The sequence below is a fragment of the Melopsittacus undulatus genome, chromosome 6 (genome assembly GCF_012275295.1).
Source record: "Melopsittacus undulatus isolate bMelUnd1 chromosome 6, bMelUnd1.mat.Z, whole genome shotgun sequence".
Taxonomy (NCBI): domain Eukaryota; kingdom Metazoa; phylum Chordata; class Aves; order Psittaciformes; family Psittaculidae; genus Melopsittacus; species Melopsittacus undulatus.
In genome coordinates, this window is record NC_047532.1 from 74,553,192 (window position 1) to 74,575,277 (window position 22,086).

The 22,086-nt window shown below is 44.1% G+C and overlaps 1 protein-coding gene across 2 annotated transcripts in view; it reads left to right on the plus strand.

The window, feature by feature from the left end:
- The first annotated feature begins 594 nt into the window (after nucleotides 1-594).
- Nucleotides 595-22,086, plus strand: part of HTR2C (5-hydroxytryptamine receptor 2C) — a 36,231-nt gene continuing 14,739 nt past the window's right edge. The window contains exon 1 of one of the 2 annotated variants that reach the window (XM_034064036.1): nucleotides 595-1,237. In XM_034064036.1, coding sequence (XP_033919927.1) covers nucleotides 853-1,237 — 385 coding nt within the window. In that variant the 5' untranslated portion in view covers nucleotides 595-852. The remainder of the gene's footprint in view (nucleotides 1,238-22,086) is intronic. The other variant, XM_005148233.3, reaches the window with a different exon arrangement.

The following is a 22,086-nucleotide window of genomic DNA, read 5'->3' on the forward strand; positions in this document are numbered from 1 at the left end:
TTCTTTTCAGTCTTTGTTATCTGTTTGTTTTCAGAGACTGACAGCACAGCAACATACAGTGTCATCCAATATAGCCACCACTTATTGCCCAATAAAAACCATAAGAGGAGTTATAAAACCACAATAGGACAGTTTATCGTGAACATCTGAGGGTTTTTACACCTGGGCTTTATCTCAGAATACACAAAATCTATTCAAACACTTCCACTGGAAGCGCTGGTTTACACAGTGCTTGGGCTGTGCTGTGTGGATTGGTTGGAATTCTGTGTGATTACTGTTGTACACAGCGGCAGAGTAGCTCTGAAGTGGCTATCAACTGAAACATATTTTGCTCTTCAGATTTGCTTTTGCAGGTTTCACAAAACATTTAATTAGTGATAATCAGCTTTTAACCAGCCAGAACACACTGATGTGATTCTCTTCCTTTCCCCCCATAATTGTAAGCATAGTCTGTACCTATAAGATAAATTGCTTCCCGTCTGGAGAACATCTTAGCCAGCAGGAAGGGAGAGAATAAGGGTGTCAGTTCAGGGGGATATAAAGAAGGTGTTCTGTGTGCTGTGATTTCAGTGAAGAATATTCTTTCTCTTTTTCAGAATGGTGGACCTGGAAACCAACTGGAGATTGCAAAGTCTCTTTTCCCCCAAGGTCACTGGTCAGCGGTCATCTTTCACCACATCCAAGGCAACCAGAATTGCTCTGCACTAGCTTCTAGGGTTTGCCTCACCATGGAAGATCATAGGATTTTCTGGCTCAGGTTTTATGAAGTTCAGTGTCTGCCCTGGACCTGCAGTTTGGAAAAGGGATCACCTCTGAGGCACTGTTGAGAGACACAAAATCCCGTCACAGACAATGAGCACTTTAAGTAGTCCTGGAATATTACTCAGCTTAACGACAGTGTCTGTTACCCTGGATTTTAGCTTGCGTGGTGGTCTCATGGCTTGGTCCTTAAGCAGCAATTTGACTCTGAATCAGAGTTTGCCTACATCTGATCCTCTTAATGCCTCTGAGAAGAGTGAAGTCTCTCGGATGTCTGTGAGGGAGAAGAACTGGCCAGCCCTCCTGATCTTGGTTGTCATCCTGCTCACCATTGGGGGGAACATATTGGTAATTATGGCTGTGTCCTTGGAGAAGAAGTTGCAGAATGCCACAAACTTCTTTCTGATGTCCTTGGCAGTGGCAGACATGCTGGTGGGTATCCTGGTCATGCCCGTGTCGCTCATTACAGTCCTGTATGGTAAGTGGCTTCCCTCCTTGTTTGGCTGTTTGCATTCACAGGGAATCCCCTGAGGCTGCAGCAATCTGCTTTGCCCACGTTTTCATGCACTGGTGGCTTGGGAAGTATCAGAGTGAACGTGACTGCGTCTGTGCTAAGGGTCACGCTCTGCTAGGTGAGGGCAGTGCTCTGCTGACAGCAGAGCTTGTTTCCTGCTGCCAGGAATGACCTGTGACTGGTGTTGCCATTGGGTTTTTTGTTGCTGAAGGCACCCAGAGAAACTGCAGCAGAGTCAGCTTCTTACCTCTTGGTTGGATGGCCCCAGAGTTAATCAGGGGAGAAGAAACTAGGGAAAAGCTGAGGAGTGTTTGTGACCCAGCTCCTTGAGCTCCCATCGATATCTGTGTGATCTGAGCAATGTGGTTAACAAAGGAGATTTGCACTGGTAGATTTGGCTTTCAAATGAAAACCAGCACTGTTGGCATTCATACCTGAGCTTGGCTGTGTCTTTCAGGGCGTCATTTTGCCTTTCTGTGCCTCTGTATCCCTGTCTGTCATAAAACACTTGGAGATCTGCGTGTACAGGTGTAAGCATTTATTTCTCCTCTACCGCATCAGGGTTGGTGTGTTTGTGCTCATGGGGGCATTGCTCCTGCACTCAGGTATAGAATCACTGTTAGCACTTATAAGGAGTAAAATATAAAGCAAATCCAGCTTTTTCATCTGTCCCAGTCTCCAAATCTGACCTCTTTTGGTGTGGTGCTAGGACTTTCCATCACTGGTATTACAAAGGGATATTTGCCTTCGCCTGTGTCTTCGATGATCCCATTTCTAGACTCACCTATCAATATAATGGGTGTGTGTTTCATAGATAACAGTCATTTTTGAAGCCTGTTTTCAAATTTTCTTTGAAAAGGATTTTAATATTGATATTTCTTGGGAACAAATAACACTGTTTACTCACAAATTTGATTAGAAATTGGTTTACTGTCCTATAAAGTAAAATATAGGGGTATTTATGTGACTTCTTTTCTTGCCTAAATGATTAAGTCAGACAGAGATTCATTTCCAAAACACATTGATCAAGCATACATCGTTCCCAAACTTATCTAACTTGTGTACAGTGAGTTGAATCAATATGTGATTTAGGTGCAGACCTACCCATTGAGATTGTATGCATAAAGCCTTTTATTCTGGGCTGTCAGAATAGTTCCATCCCTAAATCTTCTGCGTATTACAACATGTGTATTTCATTTTAGCATTTTATTCCAGTTCTCTGGAGCTTAAAAGGGAGCATATAAATACTGAATGATTTGATTGACCTACACTTACATAAATTCTGGGTTACCCAGTGACTCTAAAAAGGTGAATTTATGGAAGCGAACTTCCTACATACATACTTCCTGAGTCTTTGAAAATGAATGGAAATGGATTTTCTGTTCGGCCTAGAAAATGAGGTTTTAGGGTTGTTTAAAGGTGTGAAGTGCGCTGCATATTTAGAAGCAAGTAAATATCATTGAACTGAATTTGAACGAGGAATTGTAGTTATTCCTCTTTTCTACCAAAGCACCAGTAGTAGCTGTTGATGGCCCAAACACTTCTCTGCAGGCAAACGGCACTAAATGGATTGTTGGGGTTTTTGTGGGTGTGAATTGGGGGTTTTTTTGTGCCAAAAGTTGTAATTTCAGAGCAGGCATGGAAAATTTGTGGAAATACTTATGAAAATTGGAATAGCTGCTGCTATTCAGGGGAATCATTCTGGGTGCTGGCTTGGCTGCCCTGGCTGGGCTGGGCTGAAGCAGGAATGTTGCCTTCAGGCTTTATGAGGGGAGGAAGCAAAGCTCTATTTAGGGAAACTGGAACCTCAGAGGAACTTTTGGACTGATTTGAGCAGGACCCCTGTGAGATCACACTTCTGTCTTGTTTAAGCTGTTAATTGTGGAAGGAAGCAGCCAGGGCTGTGCCAACCCAGCAGCAAGAAGGCAGCTGCCAAAGGGGGTATAGAAGGTCTGTCCTTTCTGCAAAGTGATTATTTGCTATTTCATCTTGAAAATAAGCACTTGATTTGATACCCAGAAGCTAAGGAGCACGGACTGATGAGTGATGTCAGAGAGAGGACTGAAGGAAAAGGACTGAGGCTGCTTCAAGGGTATTGCTCCTCTTTAAATCCACCATAACATGCTTTGCTATGAGCATCTAGGAAAATCATTTAGGATGTAAGACTAATAGGGCACATCAACAGTCTCAGCATGTGGTGGTTCATGTCAATGAAATGTGTGCAAAGGCAGAGGAAAAGCAGGTTAAACTTGTCATTCGTCACTACATACAACTTGGAGCAAATACAGCTGTGTCTGTCTCAGCTCCACCTGTGCTGGAGTCATCAAGCTTTTCAGAGTACTACAGCTCTTGCTAGCTTTGACAAGGAGGGGAGCAGGTGTCTTGTGTGTTATACTCAGGTTGGTGGACCAGTTCTTGTGGCATCTTGAGACAGGAGCAGGAGAGGCTCTTGGCAAAGTCACAACATTAACAAATGCTGTTGTTATAACTGACAGCCTCCAGAGAGCCATCACTTATCCCTGAGTCTGTTTTATCTGGTGTCACATGTAGCATCTCTGCACCGCTGCACACATTGGTTTGGAGCACAAAGGCTGGCCTCTTGTGTAACTCAGGGTTTCTTGGCTTAGTTTGAGCTGTAGTTTTTGGAAGAATGGTTCTTACAGCAGCATGCAAGCCCCCGGATGCCACAGTGACAAGCAGGACAGTGGACTTTATCTTGGTTTTTTAAGAGCTGGAGGTCAGGAAATCCAACTGTATACAAATGCTTTAGTAGGTTTTATGTTTTGTTTGACACGGGAACACACAAACCAGGATCAGTGATTAATGGGGCAAATAGTCACACAGCAGCAGAATTGCTCTGAGTCACTTCATGGGTTCATGGCTGTGCACTGAGCAGGGAGAGTGTTTACTGCTTGCAGGTGTTACCTGAGAATGGTCAGTCATTTTTGCTCTATATGTTTTACCCTGTGTGTTCTGTATAGTCTGTATATAATGACACTGGGCTGTTTCAAAAGCTGCAATGTGCTGTATGGAGAAATATATGCAGCACGTCTCTCTGAGATCTGTACAAGGCACTTCTAATTTCTGTAATTAGAAATGAACCTTTAAAAGCTAGATCTAATAAATAGAAGAGTGATGGTGTTACTGTTACGTTCCCACATTATCTCTCTCAGCCCCAGTGATAAATTCTAGATTGCAGAGTAGGTTCATTTCCTTACTTTTCAGATAATGAGGTAAATGAAGTAGATTTCACTTCAAACATGACCAGGAAATTGAATAGACATTCTCCACAATGACCGCTTGTTTTCAGTGGTTCCCTTAATTAAGAGAAGGAAAAATCGTGTTGTCAGTTCATTCAGGAATGTGATTACAAAGGAGGGGATGGCAGGATGGGTCATGCTGCCTTCTCACCAGTTTGGCCTTCACAACTTGGGCAGTGTGGCTGGAGCCAGTGTCAGCGAAGACCAAGGCAAAAACGTCATATAGGGCAAGTGTCCTTGATCTTGCAGAGGTGCCCAGTTACGGGGTTAGGTGGACTTCAAGTCTCTCCAACTCAGGCAGTGAATGTCCCTTCTTTGGTCAGTCTTTCTTAAGTTATTCTTCAGTTTTTCAATTAATCTTTCTTAAATGTTTTGGACTAATCAGTGAGTTGCATTTGACAATGCAGAATGTTTTCCATGGTATACAGTTTCTCAGGAACAAAACAAATCAGTGTGCTAACTAATGAACATGTATTGAGGAGGGTAAATAAGAAATGAACACTCTTTAATCTTAATGGAGAAACTTCTGATTAACTAAAAATACTGGTGTGGGTGGGAATCAGGTGTTCTGCCTGGAACAGCTTCTGACAACACATGGAGGTTCTCCTCACCGTGGAGCATTCTAGGGACAAGTGGTGGTGGGTTTGCATTGTCTGGTGTTGATGGGCAAGAAAGAGACGGGCTGCTCTTTATCTACTAAGGACTAGTGAAAGATCTCACCAGCTAATGCGAATGGATATTACAGATAGTATTCAGCTTTCTTTGTAATAACAAAAGGGGTTCAGAGCTGCTAACAAGTTGCTCTAGCGTGGCCAGCAAGTGGCCAGAACACTCATCCTCAATTCATGCCCAGGTTTCTCTCTTCTCTTTGAGTTTCAAACAACACTGGACTGCTGGTGGCCTGACACAGCTTCCAGGAAGGCTGATATTAGGCGCAGCATTCATTAGCCCCAACTGGTGGAGCAGCTTTCCATCCTGATGGTTGTTATTACAGTTAATTACCATCGTTATTATATGGTGACACAGATGTGCTGAGCACTTGCATGAGCTGTTTTAGGACAAGCCATGGTAGGTTTGCACTGGGGAAGCAGTGCAGTTTAGCACTTTGGGAGATAATATTCAGGTACCTAAAACCAGCCAGTCCTTCAGAAATCCTGCCAAGTCCTGGCCTTGGGTGCATCCTGACTGCACCAAGCTCCAGATGGCAGCTGCCTGATCTTCAGAGATGAGTTTTCATGCGTGTTAATTTTAAACGTGTGACCTTTCTGTTTGTACTGAGCAACCATTACAGCTTGTTCTTCTGCTAGAGGGTGGGTGAACGCACACACCTAGGCTGCTTGCACTGACTGATGTCATAAACTCAGAGATGGGGTTTATTTTTTACTCCTTCTCTCCAATGACACCTTGTAACTGGGATGTCAGCAATGAAATTTATACCCAACAGCATCTATTAGTTTTATTAGATAACTCATTTGCCATCAGTAACAGGTGCTTTCTGACATGCTGTGTGCTCAGCCAGCAGCATTCATTCCCTTTTGAAGTCCTTACAGCTTTCTTGGAACTTCAGCTAACCTGAATAGTTCTGTGAAATCTAAACCCATGCTACATCATTGCTCATCTTCTTTCCAGATTGTTGGATACAGAGAAAGCTTGAATTTAGCTGTTGAGTCTCCTACTGCTGAGTTTTCTCCACATGAACAAGAGCCTGTTTACCTACTGTGACAAAGATTGTGCTGCTGGTCAGTGCAAGTCAAAGGCCAAAGAGCTGGAGTCAGCCCAGGAGCTCAGGACTGGAGATGGTTACAATACGTGGCAGGAGGAAGGAGTGATGCTCTGTACCCTTTCTGAGCAGTGATTAAATTTGGTCACTGGTATTAGCATCAACCTCTTCCAAAATACTTTGAGTAGCCTTTAGCTTTGAATTGTTATACTGAAAGCTGGATTGGCTCCATATGCATAAATTTCTTCATTTCTTCTTAATTTCATTTCTGCTCTCACCTGAGATTATCCATACCTCAGTTTGGGCTTTTTATCTTGCTTTTTTTAGGTTTTGGTTAAATTTTTAATGTTGGACTTTGCACAATAAAGACATAAAGACCACAGAGCTCTGTGGTGCTTCAGAGCTGACATCTTTCTACTCTTACTAAGGCAGAATTGTTCCTTAAAATTACCACAGGGGCTTAACTTACTCCAGCCTTTTGCTGTTATTTCTCATTATTTTGATGTGTCTTTTTCTTGATGTCTTGTCTGAAAATGCCCTCAAACTTTTCAAATTCCTTTGCTAGAAGAGATGAGATATCAAATCTTCCATTTGCAGAATGGCACCAATGGGAGCTGGATACAGTCATTTGCACGTTCTTTTTTCGAGTCTTAACTGATGAAATTCCACTTGTTCATCCAAGGAGCAGCCCCATCCCCAGCACTGTCACAACAGGCAGGTTGTTTATGCCTCCAGTGCCATATTCTCCATTGAGATAAACACTTCATCTGAAATTAGCATAAATGTCTCCTCTTTTGTTCTGTGTCTTTCATTTTTTCTCAGTTGGATAGAAGAAGCTGCCAGACATTCCAGAGGGGCTGTGGCAGCCCTGCAGTAGCTGCAGAGTCAAAACTTGAGGTATTTGATTTGTTGTCTTCTCCTCCAAGAGGTCATGCAACAGTGCAGAGAGAATGAAGACTATTGGGTAGCCCAGGAGTGAAGAGGAGGCCCAAATGGTGTCAAACCATGGTGCAGTTAAATGATAAAAGGTGTTTATGTGGGTGCAGCTACCCCTTGATAGAGGCACAGTGCTGAAACTTGGTTTTATTGTCAAAGCAATGACATAGTACCTGTAACATCTGTGCTCATGGTTTCCATTGTCTGGGAACATTCATTTGACAGAAGTGGTTTCTTCATATGCTCCTTTCTAAACCTTGCTGAAGTTTCAGTCCTCATCAGGTTCAGAGAAAGATCAAAAATGGGCAGCCCATACAGTTGTTTCCAGCTCTTCCATGATGAGCTGCTGCCATGGAAAACAAAACACCCAGCACTGATGTTGAGGTTCTGGTCTAGGAATAAGACAGGGAAAAGTTTCCTGGTGAAGCTTGTCTTTGCTTTCTTTCTGCTGAGTTGCCCCTTTTGAGGCAGTGCATGGGTTTTGGTTGCAAGGCTTGCAAGCAAAGGAACAGTCTATAAATCAATTGTATAGATTCAGGGAAGCAAGCCAAGGAAGTCTGCTGCCTGCAGAAAGACTGTTGTCAATTAGGAGGTTTATTATGTTAAAGCATTACTCTGAGTTGGGTTTGACTTCTGACCTGTCTCTCAACCTAAAGTTGGATAGAACAAGAAGTGCTACAGAGCGTACTTAGCTCATCTGAAAGGTAGCTCACTTCTAACAGCTGCAGGATCAGTCTTCTTCCAGTAGATTAAATTCTAAGTGTGCAGCATTTGACCTGCCGTCACTTCTCTGGGCAGATTGTAATGTCCTCTATCAGTAACTGAGCTGGTTTTTGTGTGTGCTGCAGCTGCAGGGACAGATTTAGAAAGCTTGTCACTTTCAATATAACAGCAACTGGCCCCGTGAAAATACAGATTTTTGTAAAACCTTGGCTTGAATTGTAAATTCCTCCTCAAAAAAAACAAATACAGTCCATGGGACCCACTGTAAATCTTCTGTATGGAAGCTCTGAGGCTCTTTTCCCTCCCTTAGAATAAATCTGTCCCTTAGCAGGCCTCTGTGTAGCAACAGCAGCTAGTAGATTTGCAGCATTATCCTGCTGTGATGTGACATCCAGGAACATATTTCCTGGGAGGGAGAGGAGCAGGCAGGGCTTGCTGGTCATGCACCACAGGTACCATTTGAATGGCATCCTTGGAGATGCTGTGCCAAGGCTTGGTCCAGCCTGCGCTCTGCAGGCGTGTGCTGCGAACTGAGCAGCTCTCTCTGGAGCTGGTGGGAAACAGGAGCCAGTCTCTGTGGTCAGCAAGAGCCTTCCTCCAAGGAAGGAGCTCAGTGCATCCACCCCTGCCAGCCACGAAGACAGTGATACCTGAGCTCCTAGGATGCACCAGCTCACAGATTAGCTGTTCCCCACAAGCTGCTTGACCATCGCTTCAGCACTGGTTGGGTATGCTTGCACATGCTAAATCTTTTCTCTTTCCCAGCAGGAGAGCAGAGGACCCCCTGCCTTAGGTCTGTGATCTTGCTCCCTGTGCTGCTAAGCACTGGCTGATGTGGCAAAGGGGTTGCTGTTGCAGGGAGGATTTTTCCTAGAGTACATGAACACCAGCCTTAGGAGAGCTTGAATGGCATCTTTCTCACCTGCTCTTGGCAAAGCCTGGCAGTTTTGTGCCAGGTCCTTATGACTAATTTGAGCTCAGCTATAATCCACATTATGGAGCATCATCTTACAGGACTCTGAAGACCAGTTTATGCTGTTGGATACAGAGGCAGAACTCTTGCTATCTCTTTTCTTTTTTTTTACCACCTGCCTCTTTCTTGTTATTTCTTCACTCTGAGCCGCCTCTCTATCATCCAGCTCTGCCTTCAGCCTGCATCTTGGTGTAGGCAGATGTATACATTATTACCCTCCCTGCGTTCGTTCCCATTGACAAAAGAATCTTGTCAATATGCCAGCTTTAGGAGAAAACAATAAATGTTTCGCCCTCATAAACATGCTTTCCTGCTCCTCCTAACTTCTTGCTGTTAAACAACCAGCTACTTTGGGTTAATGGAGCCTGTCATCTGCCAGGGATGATGTTGCTGCCCGTGGAGCTCAGGCTGCTCACTCCAGCATGGATGAACACAGCACAAACACTTCCAACAGCTCCTGTTTCTGGTAACTTCCATCCTGAGGGCTGGCCACGGAGCAGGTTGCATGGCTGCTTGCTGTTGGCTGCTAGAGATCTGTTGATCGTACATCCCTTGGATCTCCTTCAGTTGGATTTAATCAAACAGTGCCCCTCCAGAGAGGTCGAGCAGAGTGCTGGGTGTGCACTCGGGGTGCACAGTGGTAGCTGGGGGCTGTGGTGGGTGTCATGAGCAAGCCATGGGTGCACCATCTGATAGCCTCAGCATGGTACAGCACTGCCAGCCTGAGCCAGTCCTGCCCTTGCAGGAAGGGTGCTTGTGGCCCTTACTCCCACAGGCTGTGAGCAATGCTGCAGACTCATCCTTTGCCCTGTAGGTTTGAGAGGCTTTTTCTGAGATGAAAGGTGACCCATCAAGTAGAAAAGAGAAGTTCTTTTAGTTTTCTTTAGTCCTCAGTGTAGAAAACTGAAACCCAGGAATGCTGAAGAACACATTAGATTTTATTTACTAAACAAGTTTCTACCTCCTGTGTTTCAATGGCTGGCAGCAGGCTGCAGGCGGATAACAGTGCGTGGTTTATTGTTCCCCTGTGCTTGCAGGGGGACCTAGGGAATGGCTTTCTGCAAAACACCCCAGAGGAGATCCTGACCATGCTAAACTCAGTGGGAGCATTGGCAGCAGGTTCAGAGAGGTCAGGACTTCTGCCAGAGCACTTCTCTGCCTCCTCCAGCCCTCTTTACACTCCTCCTTCCTGGTCATGAAGTGTAGCTCTTGGCATGACTGTGGCAGCATCCTTCATCTAGAAGGGTCCCAGATGTTTTGTTGCTCTTTAAGCAGTCAAAAGGAATCCCTTCTGCCACTGCAATGCAGCTCCCTTACAGCATTGCTGTTTCTTAGGGTTCAGCACCATCACATGAAACATGAATCACTCTCCTGTTACAGCTTTCTGGTACATGTAGGTAAGAGACCTGATGCTGCACAGTGGGGGTCTGTGCTTAAATGTGCTACCAGGGCTGGGCCTCATCCTAAAGTCTTTGTCAGTGGGCGTTCACTTGCTTCATGTGGTTTGGGATGAAAAGCTTCTTGTGATTGCCTTTGCATGGGCTTTTTGAGGCTGGTTATCCTCTCTTTTGCTCTGTTTCCTGCTAAGAAAGGTGTGAACTCCTCTTTTCGGGGGTGGTTGAGACTGTTGATTATTTTATTCTTTTTATTTCATTGGTTTTGGTTAAAAAATAAAGATTTTTAAAAGGCAGGGAAAGCAAATTCACCTGAGAGAGAGAAATCCCATTTTCCTGAGCAACATAATCCAAACAGGAAAACAAAATTTTGACACAATTTGTATTTCAAATGAAATTTCAAATTTCAGACTAAATTTGAAACAATGAGGTTCCAAGGAGCTCCTGGATCCCACAGGAATACAGGAGTGGAAAGAAGTTTCTGACTTGCTGTGTCACGTTGTTTGCTACCAACTGTTAGTAAGACCCTGAGCTGCTGCAGCTATGTCTTACTCATATCTTACAGCTGCCAGATCCTGTTTCCTTTCCTTTATCTGCCTCCTGTTGGGATATGGAGGCCAGGATCTGGATGTAGCAACAGAAAACCCTGGCACATCTGATCACCTTGGTACAAAGGAAAACTTCTCTTTGCCAGCCTAAACTTTCTTGCAAGAAGCAGTTTTAAATAGAAAAATGCTACCACTGCAGTGCAAGGGAAGCAGAACCTCCATGTACCTTTCTACTGCAAGAAGTAAACGTGCTTTGCAACTTCACTTCAGAAGCCAATAAACTGCTTCCCCTTTGCAGTTTTATCCAGGGGAACATGTTTCAGTATTTTATAGAACTCCAGCCTGGTCTGGGGTGGAAGGGACCTTAAAGCTCCTCCAGCTCCAACCCATGCCACAGGCATGGACACCTTCCACTGGAGCAGCTGCTCCAAGCCTCTGTGTCCAACCTGGCCTTGAACACAGCTCCACAGCTCAACTGGACATGTGGTCTTATCCTAGCAAACACCATGGAAGCAGCTCAAGGGGAACACGAACCATGTAAAATGTCACCCATGTGTCTCAGTGATGATGTTTCCTTTGATGCAGCTGCTACAAACGTAGCAGAAAACATCAGCAGGGCCCAGTTTCTCCCTTCTCCCGACTTCCTGAAAGGTGAAGGGAACTGTTCAAGTTGATTTCAGTTGGTTAACTCCTATGTATGCTGCTTGAACACATGGCCTTAGAGTTATCTGATTTATCCGTAGCATGTGTGCTGCATCCCATCAGAGAGCTGTTTGTCATATTTCAGACACTAAATTGGCCAGACATGTTTTGCCTGCCCGGTGTAATTGAGATTTGCCCATCCAAAATAAATCTCTTCTGTTCAGCTATGACTCACTGGAATGGGTTTGAGTGGTGCACATTTAAATGCTGTCATTTAATGCAAATAGAGATTTAGATCCAATTATATTTTTGTGTTTCACCCTCTTGGTACATATGTTTGGAAGGTGCGATGGGTTTTAAAGCTCACAGGAGTGTAAAGCCCCCAGAACCTGGAGTGTGTACAGTTACATTTCTGTTTTACAGGGGTTGTCAGTTTAAATACAGCAGCAGTTTTAATGCTGTCAGTGCAATCTTCTCATGGGCAGTTTGCTTCTGGATCAGTGAAGCTAACTGTGCCTTAAAATGCATGAGTCTTTGTTTACTCTTTATGATAGTAGCCTGTTAGACCCAGTCGTAGCTTTGCAAGTGCATTGCCTCGTTGTAATTAACTTTTATGGGTTTAGTGGAAAAGAAATATAAACTTCCATGCTTTGCAGCAAACCTGAAATTGATACAAGATAATGAGAAAGGCAGAATTGTGATATGTAGGAAGACCAACCCTATGATGATAAACTGTGCCAGCAATAAATTTGCTGCTTTATAAAGGTGCCAGGCAGATCACGGAGATACCAAGGAAAATTGAGACAGCTGATGTCTTTCCTACAGACGGATTTAGCCTCCTCTGAATGGAAGAACAGGAGCACCTCCAGGTGCTGGGGCCATGAGAGACGTGGCCACACAGAGCCCTCCTTAGGTTTGTTTAATCTCCTCTTCTTAAACTTACAATTTAGAACCAAGGGAAAGGATTTTAGCAGAATTGCAGACATTTTACTAAGATCAAGTTCACTTTAGTCCATGTCATTGTCCAATAGATATTTACCTATGATAACTTCTGACGGGGACTTTATCTTAGATACGGATGCTGGTCCCAGCCTAGGTGCCCCTTTGCACAGCTCACCTGAGTTCAGCTTTAGCAGCAGCTAACGGGCCTCCCCAGCCTCACGGCAGCCTGATGCTCAGGCAGCACCTGCTTGGTGAGCAGGGGAGCTGCGTGTGAGTTGACCTTTGTTCTGTTGATGGCTGTAACTGGTGTGATCTTTAGAGAAAAATGTAAAACAGAAATGAAAGGGGAGAAAACCAAAGAGACGAACAGAAGATGACAAGGAAGAGCAGAGGGGAGAGGACAACAGCTCCTGCTCATCTTTACCCAGGCATTAACCTAGGAAAGTGGGAAATAGATTCTTGATTTAGACCTCAAAACACGGATGTGTCCATAGCAGCCTGCCCTGAGCTGTGACAGAGGAGTGCATCTCAATGCGTTTACTCATTCTGTCCATCCTAACCACCCCCACCAGTTACTCTTTTAGCTTCTGATTTCTCTTACACAGAAAAGCCCTTCCTTCCCCTCCTAAAAGGTGTGTGCAGCTAAATCTGGCTACACTTTGACGCACCAAATATCCAGGATGTCTTATCTCATGCTGAGAACTTGCTATCTCTTCTCACTCACCCCGGTGGAGTGAAACTGGAATGAGGAACCGGTTGGTAGCATGTGTTTCTCAGCTCTTGCCAAAAAGCAGTTATAATTTCCAGGAACGGTCCTACTTGCAGTCTGTTGTAAAGATTAACATATGGCTCATTTTCCTGTGCTGGCTGCAGCTGCAGATATTGGAGAATGTAAGGGGAAGTGCAGAAGGACTCCAAGGATGGTCAGCTGTATTTCTGTACTCTGTCTTGATTTAATGCATAATTGAAAAACTCTCTCATCCTTGTTCTGTTTGGAAATTATGCCCTGCATTGACTCGGGAAGCCTGTTGTTGAATGCAGATAGATCACAGGATAGAATCCCAGCCTGGTTTGTGTTGAACGGAGCTTAAAGCTCCTCCAGCTCCAACCCCTGCCATGGGCAGGGACACCTTCCACTGGAGCAGCTTGCTCCAAGCCCCTGTGTCCAACCTGGCCTTGAACACTGCCAGGGATGGGGCAACCACAGCTTCTCTGGGCACCCTGTGCCAGCGCCTCAGCACCCTCACAGGGAAGAGCTTCTGCCTAAGAGCTCATCTCAGTCTTTCCATTGCATCCTTCCAGTCACAGGAGCCATCCCACCACATCTCTCTGATGCCAATAAGGTAGTAGCCCTGCAGGCATATTCTCTCTGATATGTGCATAGATGCATTTAAGTTGGATGATGAAGCCAATTTACTGGCTGTAATGGCTGTAATTCCTTTGTGTTATTCTTCAGGTGCTCTCCTGCCAACCTGTGATCTCTTAGATGCCTCATGTCAGCATTTTACTGTTTGCTATATTTGATCCTATCAGATTTGTCACTTTATTGTATTGTTTCATTCAGCCTTTTGTGAAGGGAAGTATGGTTTCTGTTCAGTGTATGGTAACCTCAGTATTCTTTAAGTAACACAGTAACATCCTAATTTCTTGCCTAAGGGCTCAATCTTAGTGATGGTGCCATGGCATGATCTCAAGGAATAGACTACTGCATTTGTAGAAGAGGTGGATAGAATGGGCAACCCAGCCTTTCAGCTCAAAATCATTCACTGCCATGATGCAGACCAGTAAGTGTATAGGCAGCTGCTTTACACAAGATGGAAAGAAATCCAGAGAAACAAGGTGAAGTCTTTGAAAAGCACTTAGACTGTAAGACAAACGTATCAATGTAGTACATTAGTTTGAATTATGAATGTTTCCAGGATTGGGTCAATTAACTCAGAATTAACTCAAATTTCCCTTCTTCCTTTCACATCTGTCTGGTGAATTGATGTCATTAAATTCTACTCAGCAAATTACAATTTTAATGTCTCTTCCCAATTCACATGACATATCCCTTGAAATTTGGGTTCTTGAGTTGTCTGATAGTCATTAAAATGTGTGCAAATACCCTCGTAGGTTAGTTCACTTCCCTGAGACCTAATGGTAAGAGTAGCATTAAGGTCCCACTTTGTGTTTTATCAGCACATGCTGGGAAAGAGGCTCTGATGTGATTCATCTGTTTGCATGGTAATCAAATGGAAATTACACTGATGGAAGAGGGACCACATGCCAATTGCTCTGCCTTGCACTAATTTGCACGCTGCCTCATTGACGCAATATAATACTTTCCTGAATGAACAACTCAGAAGAGAACCAGAATGCATCCTCACTAGCTTTTCTGCCAAAATTGTCATTAAAGATGCTAATGACATGAGGGGAATTTGTGCATGAGCCTGTCACAGAGCCCAGCCTGTGATTACCAGTGTGTGCTACAGCAACATTTTGGTTTCATGCATTAGTTTCAAATACATATTCCATTCTTCCACACTCAGTGTTCTCTGGTTGTAATGAGTATCAATGTTGGAAAACTTCTGTTTCTGCAGGCACTCTGATGAGCACAGTGACAGCAGTGGGTTTAGTGAGGGAACCTCTCAGTTCCCAGATGAAAAAGGTTCTAGACTACAAAGTTCAATGAGTAATGAACATAAAATACCCTGTTCCTCTATCAGCTCTTAGGTGCAAGATTTTAGGAGCAAGGCAGGATGGTTGATAAGGTTCTATTGATTCTCCGTTATTTCTCAGGTGGTTTGTTTTCCATTCCTGTTGGCATGTTGGCAGCAGGCTCTCTTCTCCAGCTGTGCTGGAGTTATCAGGACAGACCAGTTGTTACCCTGACCAATCTGCTCCCACCTTCTGATGGAGGTTTATTTTTTTAATGTGTTTATTTTAGGTGAATTTTGGGTGTTTTGCTTGTTTTTATGAATGTCTATTTCCAGCCCCAATCAGAGGCAGCAGCTGTAGAAAGAGGTCTTGGTGTTGTTGAGATATGGAAATTGTATGACAGGCTTTCACCGTACCTATTTGGCACCCACTGTGATGCAGAGGACTGTAAATGCGCATCTGACACCTATGAATATTGGTGGCTGGGTTTAGGAGGCAGCAGAGCTCTATCCTTCCATTCATGCCATTGTTCTGAATGATTACCTCTCACTCTGCTGTTTAAACTTTGAATTTTGGGGTAAAATTTTCAGTTTGCTATTTAAGCTTTTGTTGATTCCTTCAGATCAGCTGAAATGAATGGAGAGGGACACTGGGTTTATACACAGCAGAAATCAAAAGTTGTGAGTCTCATTTGCTGTTAAAATCTTGCTAGCTGGCTCCAGCCAGGATGCACAACAGCAGAACAAGGTTATTTGTTTGATGCAAAATGACAAGTTGATGTTGACAAGCATGAACACAGGAAAAAGAACTTCCAAGGTGAAGTCCTTTAAACATTCCCTCTATAACCTACTTCATCTACTTTCCATAATGATCTTTCCAAGCTTTTTCTAGTCCATAGTGGGATAAGCACTTTGGGATAAGTGCCTCCTGTATCTTGGGGGTAACTAGTTCTACTACAGCACCCATATTACTCATTTACATTTGTTAAATCAATAGCAACACTTATTTTATTACGTTTTGCTGGATCATTATGTTTACACATTATTTTATTATCATAGTTACCACTGGGTTTGATTTGTAATCAAGTGCAAGATTACACTGTAATAGTAGCATAACCATGATAATAAAATAACATTGCACTTGATTACAAAGCAAAAACAAGTCTATCAAAAAACCCAGTGGTATAACTTAACTAAATAGCATTTCTTTAGTTTCCTTTTCCACCTCATGAGACCACTATAATTTCCTGGGTAATAGTATTCTCTCGAATATGTCAGTACACCCACACTTCATTTATCCACATTAAATTAAACTTCTACTTCATGTTAATGGAACTTGCAATAGGCCTACAATCTCTGCAAAACTCAAAACCAGAGGAGTGCAACTGTGCTGAGAATGTGGTAATACAGGAGGTTTCACATTGCCTCTGATGCTGTCCATCTGGAATACTTCCACATGTGGAAGCATTGTTATGGGAGATGTGATCCCCTTGTCCTGCATTGCTCTTTTCAACACAAACCTTCCCAGGATTCCAAACTGATACCTGCCTCATTCATCAGAAAAGGACATAAAGTCAGGCAGGATGGATGTTGCTGCCTGTTTGTTTTCTTTTGGACTGAGGGATGTCCTCAGAAGCCCAGGATGTGAGGATGAACATGCATGTGTTGGCATAGTCTGAGGAGTTTCTGTACAGAAAGCTATGCTGGGTTGACCTTTACATGTGCTCATGAAGCAGTTTGACAGCAATTTGGCATTTTGTAAGCTGTAAATGCTGCAGTATGCAAGTGCCATGATCTAAGATGAAATCTTACTCCAGATCAGGTCTTACAGCAGACTCTGTTAGTGGTGAGCGGTTTTAATTGGTAACAACGTGTGTACAAAATGCCTACAATAATGCAGATCTTTAACATCATATTGTGTGGCTGTCACATTGAATTAAAGTATGGTGACTTGAAGGAAAAGGCTGATTTGACATCACCCTGCATTAGGCTGGGTTGGGGTCTGTCAGCTCAGGTGTAGGGTAAGCAGGGGTACAGAAGCCCCATGTGCATCTGAGGTATTCTGTGACATAAGGACAGTAGATGGCACTCAAGGATATGGAGCAGAATTTCTCAGCTTCTTAGCAACCCCCCGAATCCTTGCTTTTTGCAGTGGCTTCTGTGGAGGACTCTCACGCTGGCATTTCTACCTGCACAAAGAATCAGAGATGCCTGTTGGAAGCCAAACAGGGAATGTATTTTGCAAGTGGTCTGCTCTGAGAAATATCAGAAATGGAAATAAACATCTGTGAGAATGACCAAAACAAAGCTTATTTCCCTCGCCTGCAGTGATTTCTTGTCATTATCAGTCTCACAGACTGCTTGTGCTGGCTTTTAAGCTCATCAGAAAAGCAAACTGAGACTCAACACTGGCATGAAGTTCAGCCAGGCAGTTAACCCACTGTCCCTAATAGCTTTCCTGCTGTTGAGGAAGGCACACTGTACAGTCAGAAGGAAAGCTGACTCACTGAACGACTTTGTTATCCCTAAATTAATCACAGCACTTGAACAGGGGTTGCATTTTCCATCAGCATTAGACCAGTGCAAGTGTAGTGCTGTGCTGAACAAGGGCTGAAAGGCTGTGGTATCTTGGTCCCATCCAGCAGCCTGTGAGCAAATGGGAGGCAAAAATCACTGCTGCTTTTCAAACTGCAGATCTTGCTTTATATCACATTGTGCTTTATATTCTGAGCTGCAATTCTTTACTTCCTCCCACACAAGGAGGAGGGGAAACACTGACCACTGTGCAAGGGATAGCAGAATATCAGAGCTCCTGAAAACATCTGTATCTGCACACTCAAAGTTAATGCTAAAGATTTGAAGGAGTTGCTTGGAGTAAGTACGTCAATTCTTGTAAAATTGGGCATCTTCTTGGAATATGTAGTAGAAGCATTGGCTGGTTGACAGTGGCAGACCCGTGCTCTCTGGGTACAGACCCTGTTCCATCATAATGAAGGAAATCCTTGTTATGGCTGTGTCTGAAATCAGGAATGCCACCAGGATTTGGAGGCTGGTTTGTTCAGCTGCATTGCTGGGAGGGAGCCTGAGCTGACAAAGAGGTTTAGGTGGAGCTGAGGAACAAGTCCTTGCCCAGAGGGTGCTCAGGCATTGGAACAGGCTGCCCAGGGCAGGGCTGCAGTCACCGTCCCTGCAAGTGTTCACACACCGTGGAGACGAGGCCTCAGTGCCATGGGTTAGGGGTGGCCTTGGCAAGGCTGGGGTAAGGGTTGGACTGGAGACTCTTAAAGGTCTTTTCCAACCTGGTTGATTCCATGATCTGATGGTTCTGTTAATCCTGGGTGGGCTCTCAGGCAGCTGTCAGGGGACCATGGAGGTCTAAATTGCCTCTGAGTTTTGCTGAAATCAAACCCAAGACCTAAACCCAAATCCCCTCTGTATGGCTGTGTGTCCCCTCACCTGCCACAGAGCCATTCCTAGGATCAAGCCATTGTCTGTGCTTCATTTGACATGAAACACTCTGGGTTCCAGCTAAGGTGGCTGCTCAGCAGGCAGATGCAATCTGAATAATGCCCCATCATCTTCAAATGATTGGTTCCTCAAATGATCGGTGTGTTTTATAGCAGCTATTTCTTGTAATAAGGGATCTTCTACAGTTTCATCAGAACTAGGAAAAAGCACCAGTTATCGTCATGTTTGTGCACTTTGTAATGAAACAGGGGTTTGGAAAATATCTCTAGTTTTACATTTAGAAGGTATTTCATTTGAGGCCTGTGTTTGCTTGGGGGCTTGTTTTCCAGTGCAGTGTTGGTTCAACTGTTGCTTCATTGGTTGTTTAAACAGCGGGTCAAGGCTGATCCATAACCTGCATGAAGGAACTGAAAGGAGAGGCCACTGTCCTGACGTTGTGCTGACATGCAGAACATCGGTGAATGTTCTATTAAACTGTGGTTTCTTTCAGATAAAGTATTATGGAGAATGTGTATCTCAGAGTTGTGTTGAAGGAATCATCTCTCTCTTGGAGTTAAAATGCTGTAAGGAGCCCTCTAGATGGAGTTGGTGATAAAATTCAATTAATTGTACCATTGCCCCGTTAATTGTCTGTAACATTCCAAGTGAAAATTCCAGATGTAGCTGCAGATGTTGAAACTGTGAGCAAAGAACATGACTGAGCCGAGAAGTTTTTCCTCTGACTTGAAACATCATTTTAGTCTCCAACAATAAATGAATTAATGGAGCGAAAGACACACACAGAATAATTGATATTTCCTGGAGAGATGCTGCCTTTGGGATGGCAACAACATTCTCCATGTTTTCTTCTTAGCAAACATCCCAATGTATTAGAAGGGTTGTTTTAAGCAGATTCTGTGTTAGAGCTGGCTCCTTGCATTTATAATACTACTTAAATGATGTTCAAGCAGCCTTTTCCTCGATCAGATAATTATATCCATTCTGGCTTTAAATTTGCTTATTTCTTACAAGTTCTGTCAAGACTGCAAGTCACTGCCATCCTGGATAGAAAGCAAAAGCTAACACAGTTATTTAAAAGTCTCAAAACAGCAGAATGGGTGCAATTGTTTAATTTGCAACGAAATAGTCACATCAGTTAATCACTGTAATGTGGGGTTTTCATTGATGGTGGGGGTTTCTAAAGGAGACCACTTGCCTGGTGCTCCCTGCCCCAGGGCACCAGTAGTACCATGCTTACAGCTCCACAGGGAAGGTGAAAAGCAAATAGCTCAGAGGAAAACCAAAGCTCAGGAATGGTGCCATGGCCCAGTTTGGAGCTGGTGGGTGGCACAGACTCCAGTAAATCCTTCATGTGGTGTTGCACTATGGCAAAATAGCATCTTCTGGGCACAGAGGTTCAAGAGCAGGGTCCTGACAATGGTCTCAACAGCACTATGTGTGGGCAGTGTCGTCCTCCTTTTCTTACTCAGAGGTCTTCTTCACGTTCTTAGCCATCATATCACCCATCTGAGAGCTCATCCTGTGCTGTGCATCTGTTGGACCTTCAGACTTGCAGCTTTCAAGAATACAGTCTTTCCCCTAAAAGGCACCTTCATTTATTGTGTGTAGATTGTGTCCTTCTGCTTGGCTGTAGTGGAATATGTGCAGTTTATAAGGGGTCCAGATAGCTTTAGGTTAATCTATTTTTCCTCTAGAAAAATGCAGGCTAGAACCTTACAGGTAAAGCCAATTTCTCATGGAATCCAGTGCCCAGGAGTTCAGTATGTTAGAAAAGCACTAACTTCCCCTCTACTGATGATAAAGTCAGAAGCACCAGCAGTACTGCCCTGCAGAGCAGCTGTTCCTCATGCCAGGGAGCTTAGCTGTGTGTGCGGATGTGCTGGTGAGCACTGGGGTCTGCAGGGGGTTCAAGCAAAACATTCTGTACTTCTTTGCCATGATGGAGGTTTTCAGCACTCTTGGTTGTGTGGCTCTTGGGATGTCTCAGAGCCATTTGCCTGTGGGAATCTGAAAGAAATAAATTAGCAAAAAAAATAGATAACATAGCTTTACACTTACGGATGTGGTGTTTCGGGCTAAGAAATACTTTACTTCCTAGATAAGAGAGAAAACCATTTAAATGCTTTCATTCCCTTGGGAATAATGCAATGCTGTAATGTTAAAACTGTATGTAATTGCTTTCTATTTTTGTCAAGCCTGTGGCAACAGCGAAACTTCAAACTGAATACTGGAAAAGTGTGGTTAGTATAAAAAGCTTCAGGTGAATATATTAATGGTTCCATGGGGTTTAAAAGGCTTCTAACAGTGGGCAAGAGCTGTTTTTTTTCCATAGCCCATAACAACAGCTTTGCCTGGAACGTGTGAAAGAATCATAGGATCAAGTGGGTTGGGAAAGCCCTTTAAGCTCCTCCAGTCCAACCATTCCCAGCACTGCCAAGGCCACCCCTAACCCATGGCACTGAGGCCTCGTCTCCACGCTGTGTGAACACTTGCAGGGACGGTGCCTGCAGCCCTGCCCTGGGCAGCCTGTTCCAATGCCTGAGCACCCTCTGGGCAAGGAATTGTTCCTCAGCTCCATCTAAACCTGCCCTGGTGCAGCTTGAGGCCGTTTCCTCTTGTCCCATCCCTTGTTCCTTGGGAGCAGAGCCCAGCCCCTCCTGGCTCCATCCTCCTGGCAGGCACTTGTAGGGAGCCATCAGGTGCCCCCTGAACCTTCTGTTCTCCAGACTGACCCCCCAGGTCCCTCAGCCCTTCCCCATCACACTTGGGCTCCAGGCCCTTCTTCAAAAGCCGCTTCAATCTGGCAGAAAGTGACAGGTTTTGGGCACATGTGGGTTGCTGTTTCCCATCATCTCCAAGCTGCTCTGAGTTACAGCAGGGAAACCTGAGCAAATGCCACTCTTCTCATTCTGAAAGGCCTTGTCCTCATTTCCCCAGGGGATTAGGGGAGGAAGTAGTCCAGGATTTTTGCCACTGACCTTTCAGAGAGCCAGAGCACAGATCTGTGCATGGCATGGAACAGATCCGTGGCAGCTGGAGGATGATGAAGATGTGCTTCAAACACATGCTGTGTTGCCATGTTAACTGCTAAGAAACTGTGCTTTGTACTGAGGTTGAGATTCATTCCAATTCATGATTTCCCACCATTTTTAGTTACAGTAGTTCAAGATCTGGTAGTTAAAGCAAAAATGTAAAGCAGAAAACCAAAAAGAGAAATATTATTTGTATCTTTGATTTTGTCCAGGCCAATGAACAGCATTGAAAGAGGCTGCATTTGAACAGATACACCTCTCTAGTTCTTTTTCTGCATCTCTTAGCTCTGGGGTTTTCCTTGTATAAATGCATATGTATATGTACTTTATATATGGATGTGTGTGTGTGTGTATATATGCGCATAAATGTCACTGTGAGTCTAAAAGACAAAGTATGCCCATATTCTTCCTGTGTGATCTTGAAGGGTGGTTTTCACCCTTTTATCCATCCTGACATGCAAAGCAGCCGTGGATAAACATGGGAGGTCCAAAGCTGTCTCCAAATTCCTGTTCATGGTTAGGAAAAGCTGTGTTGG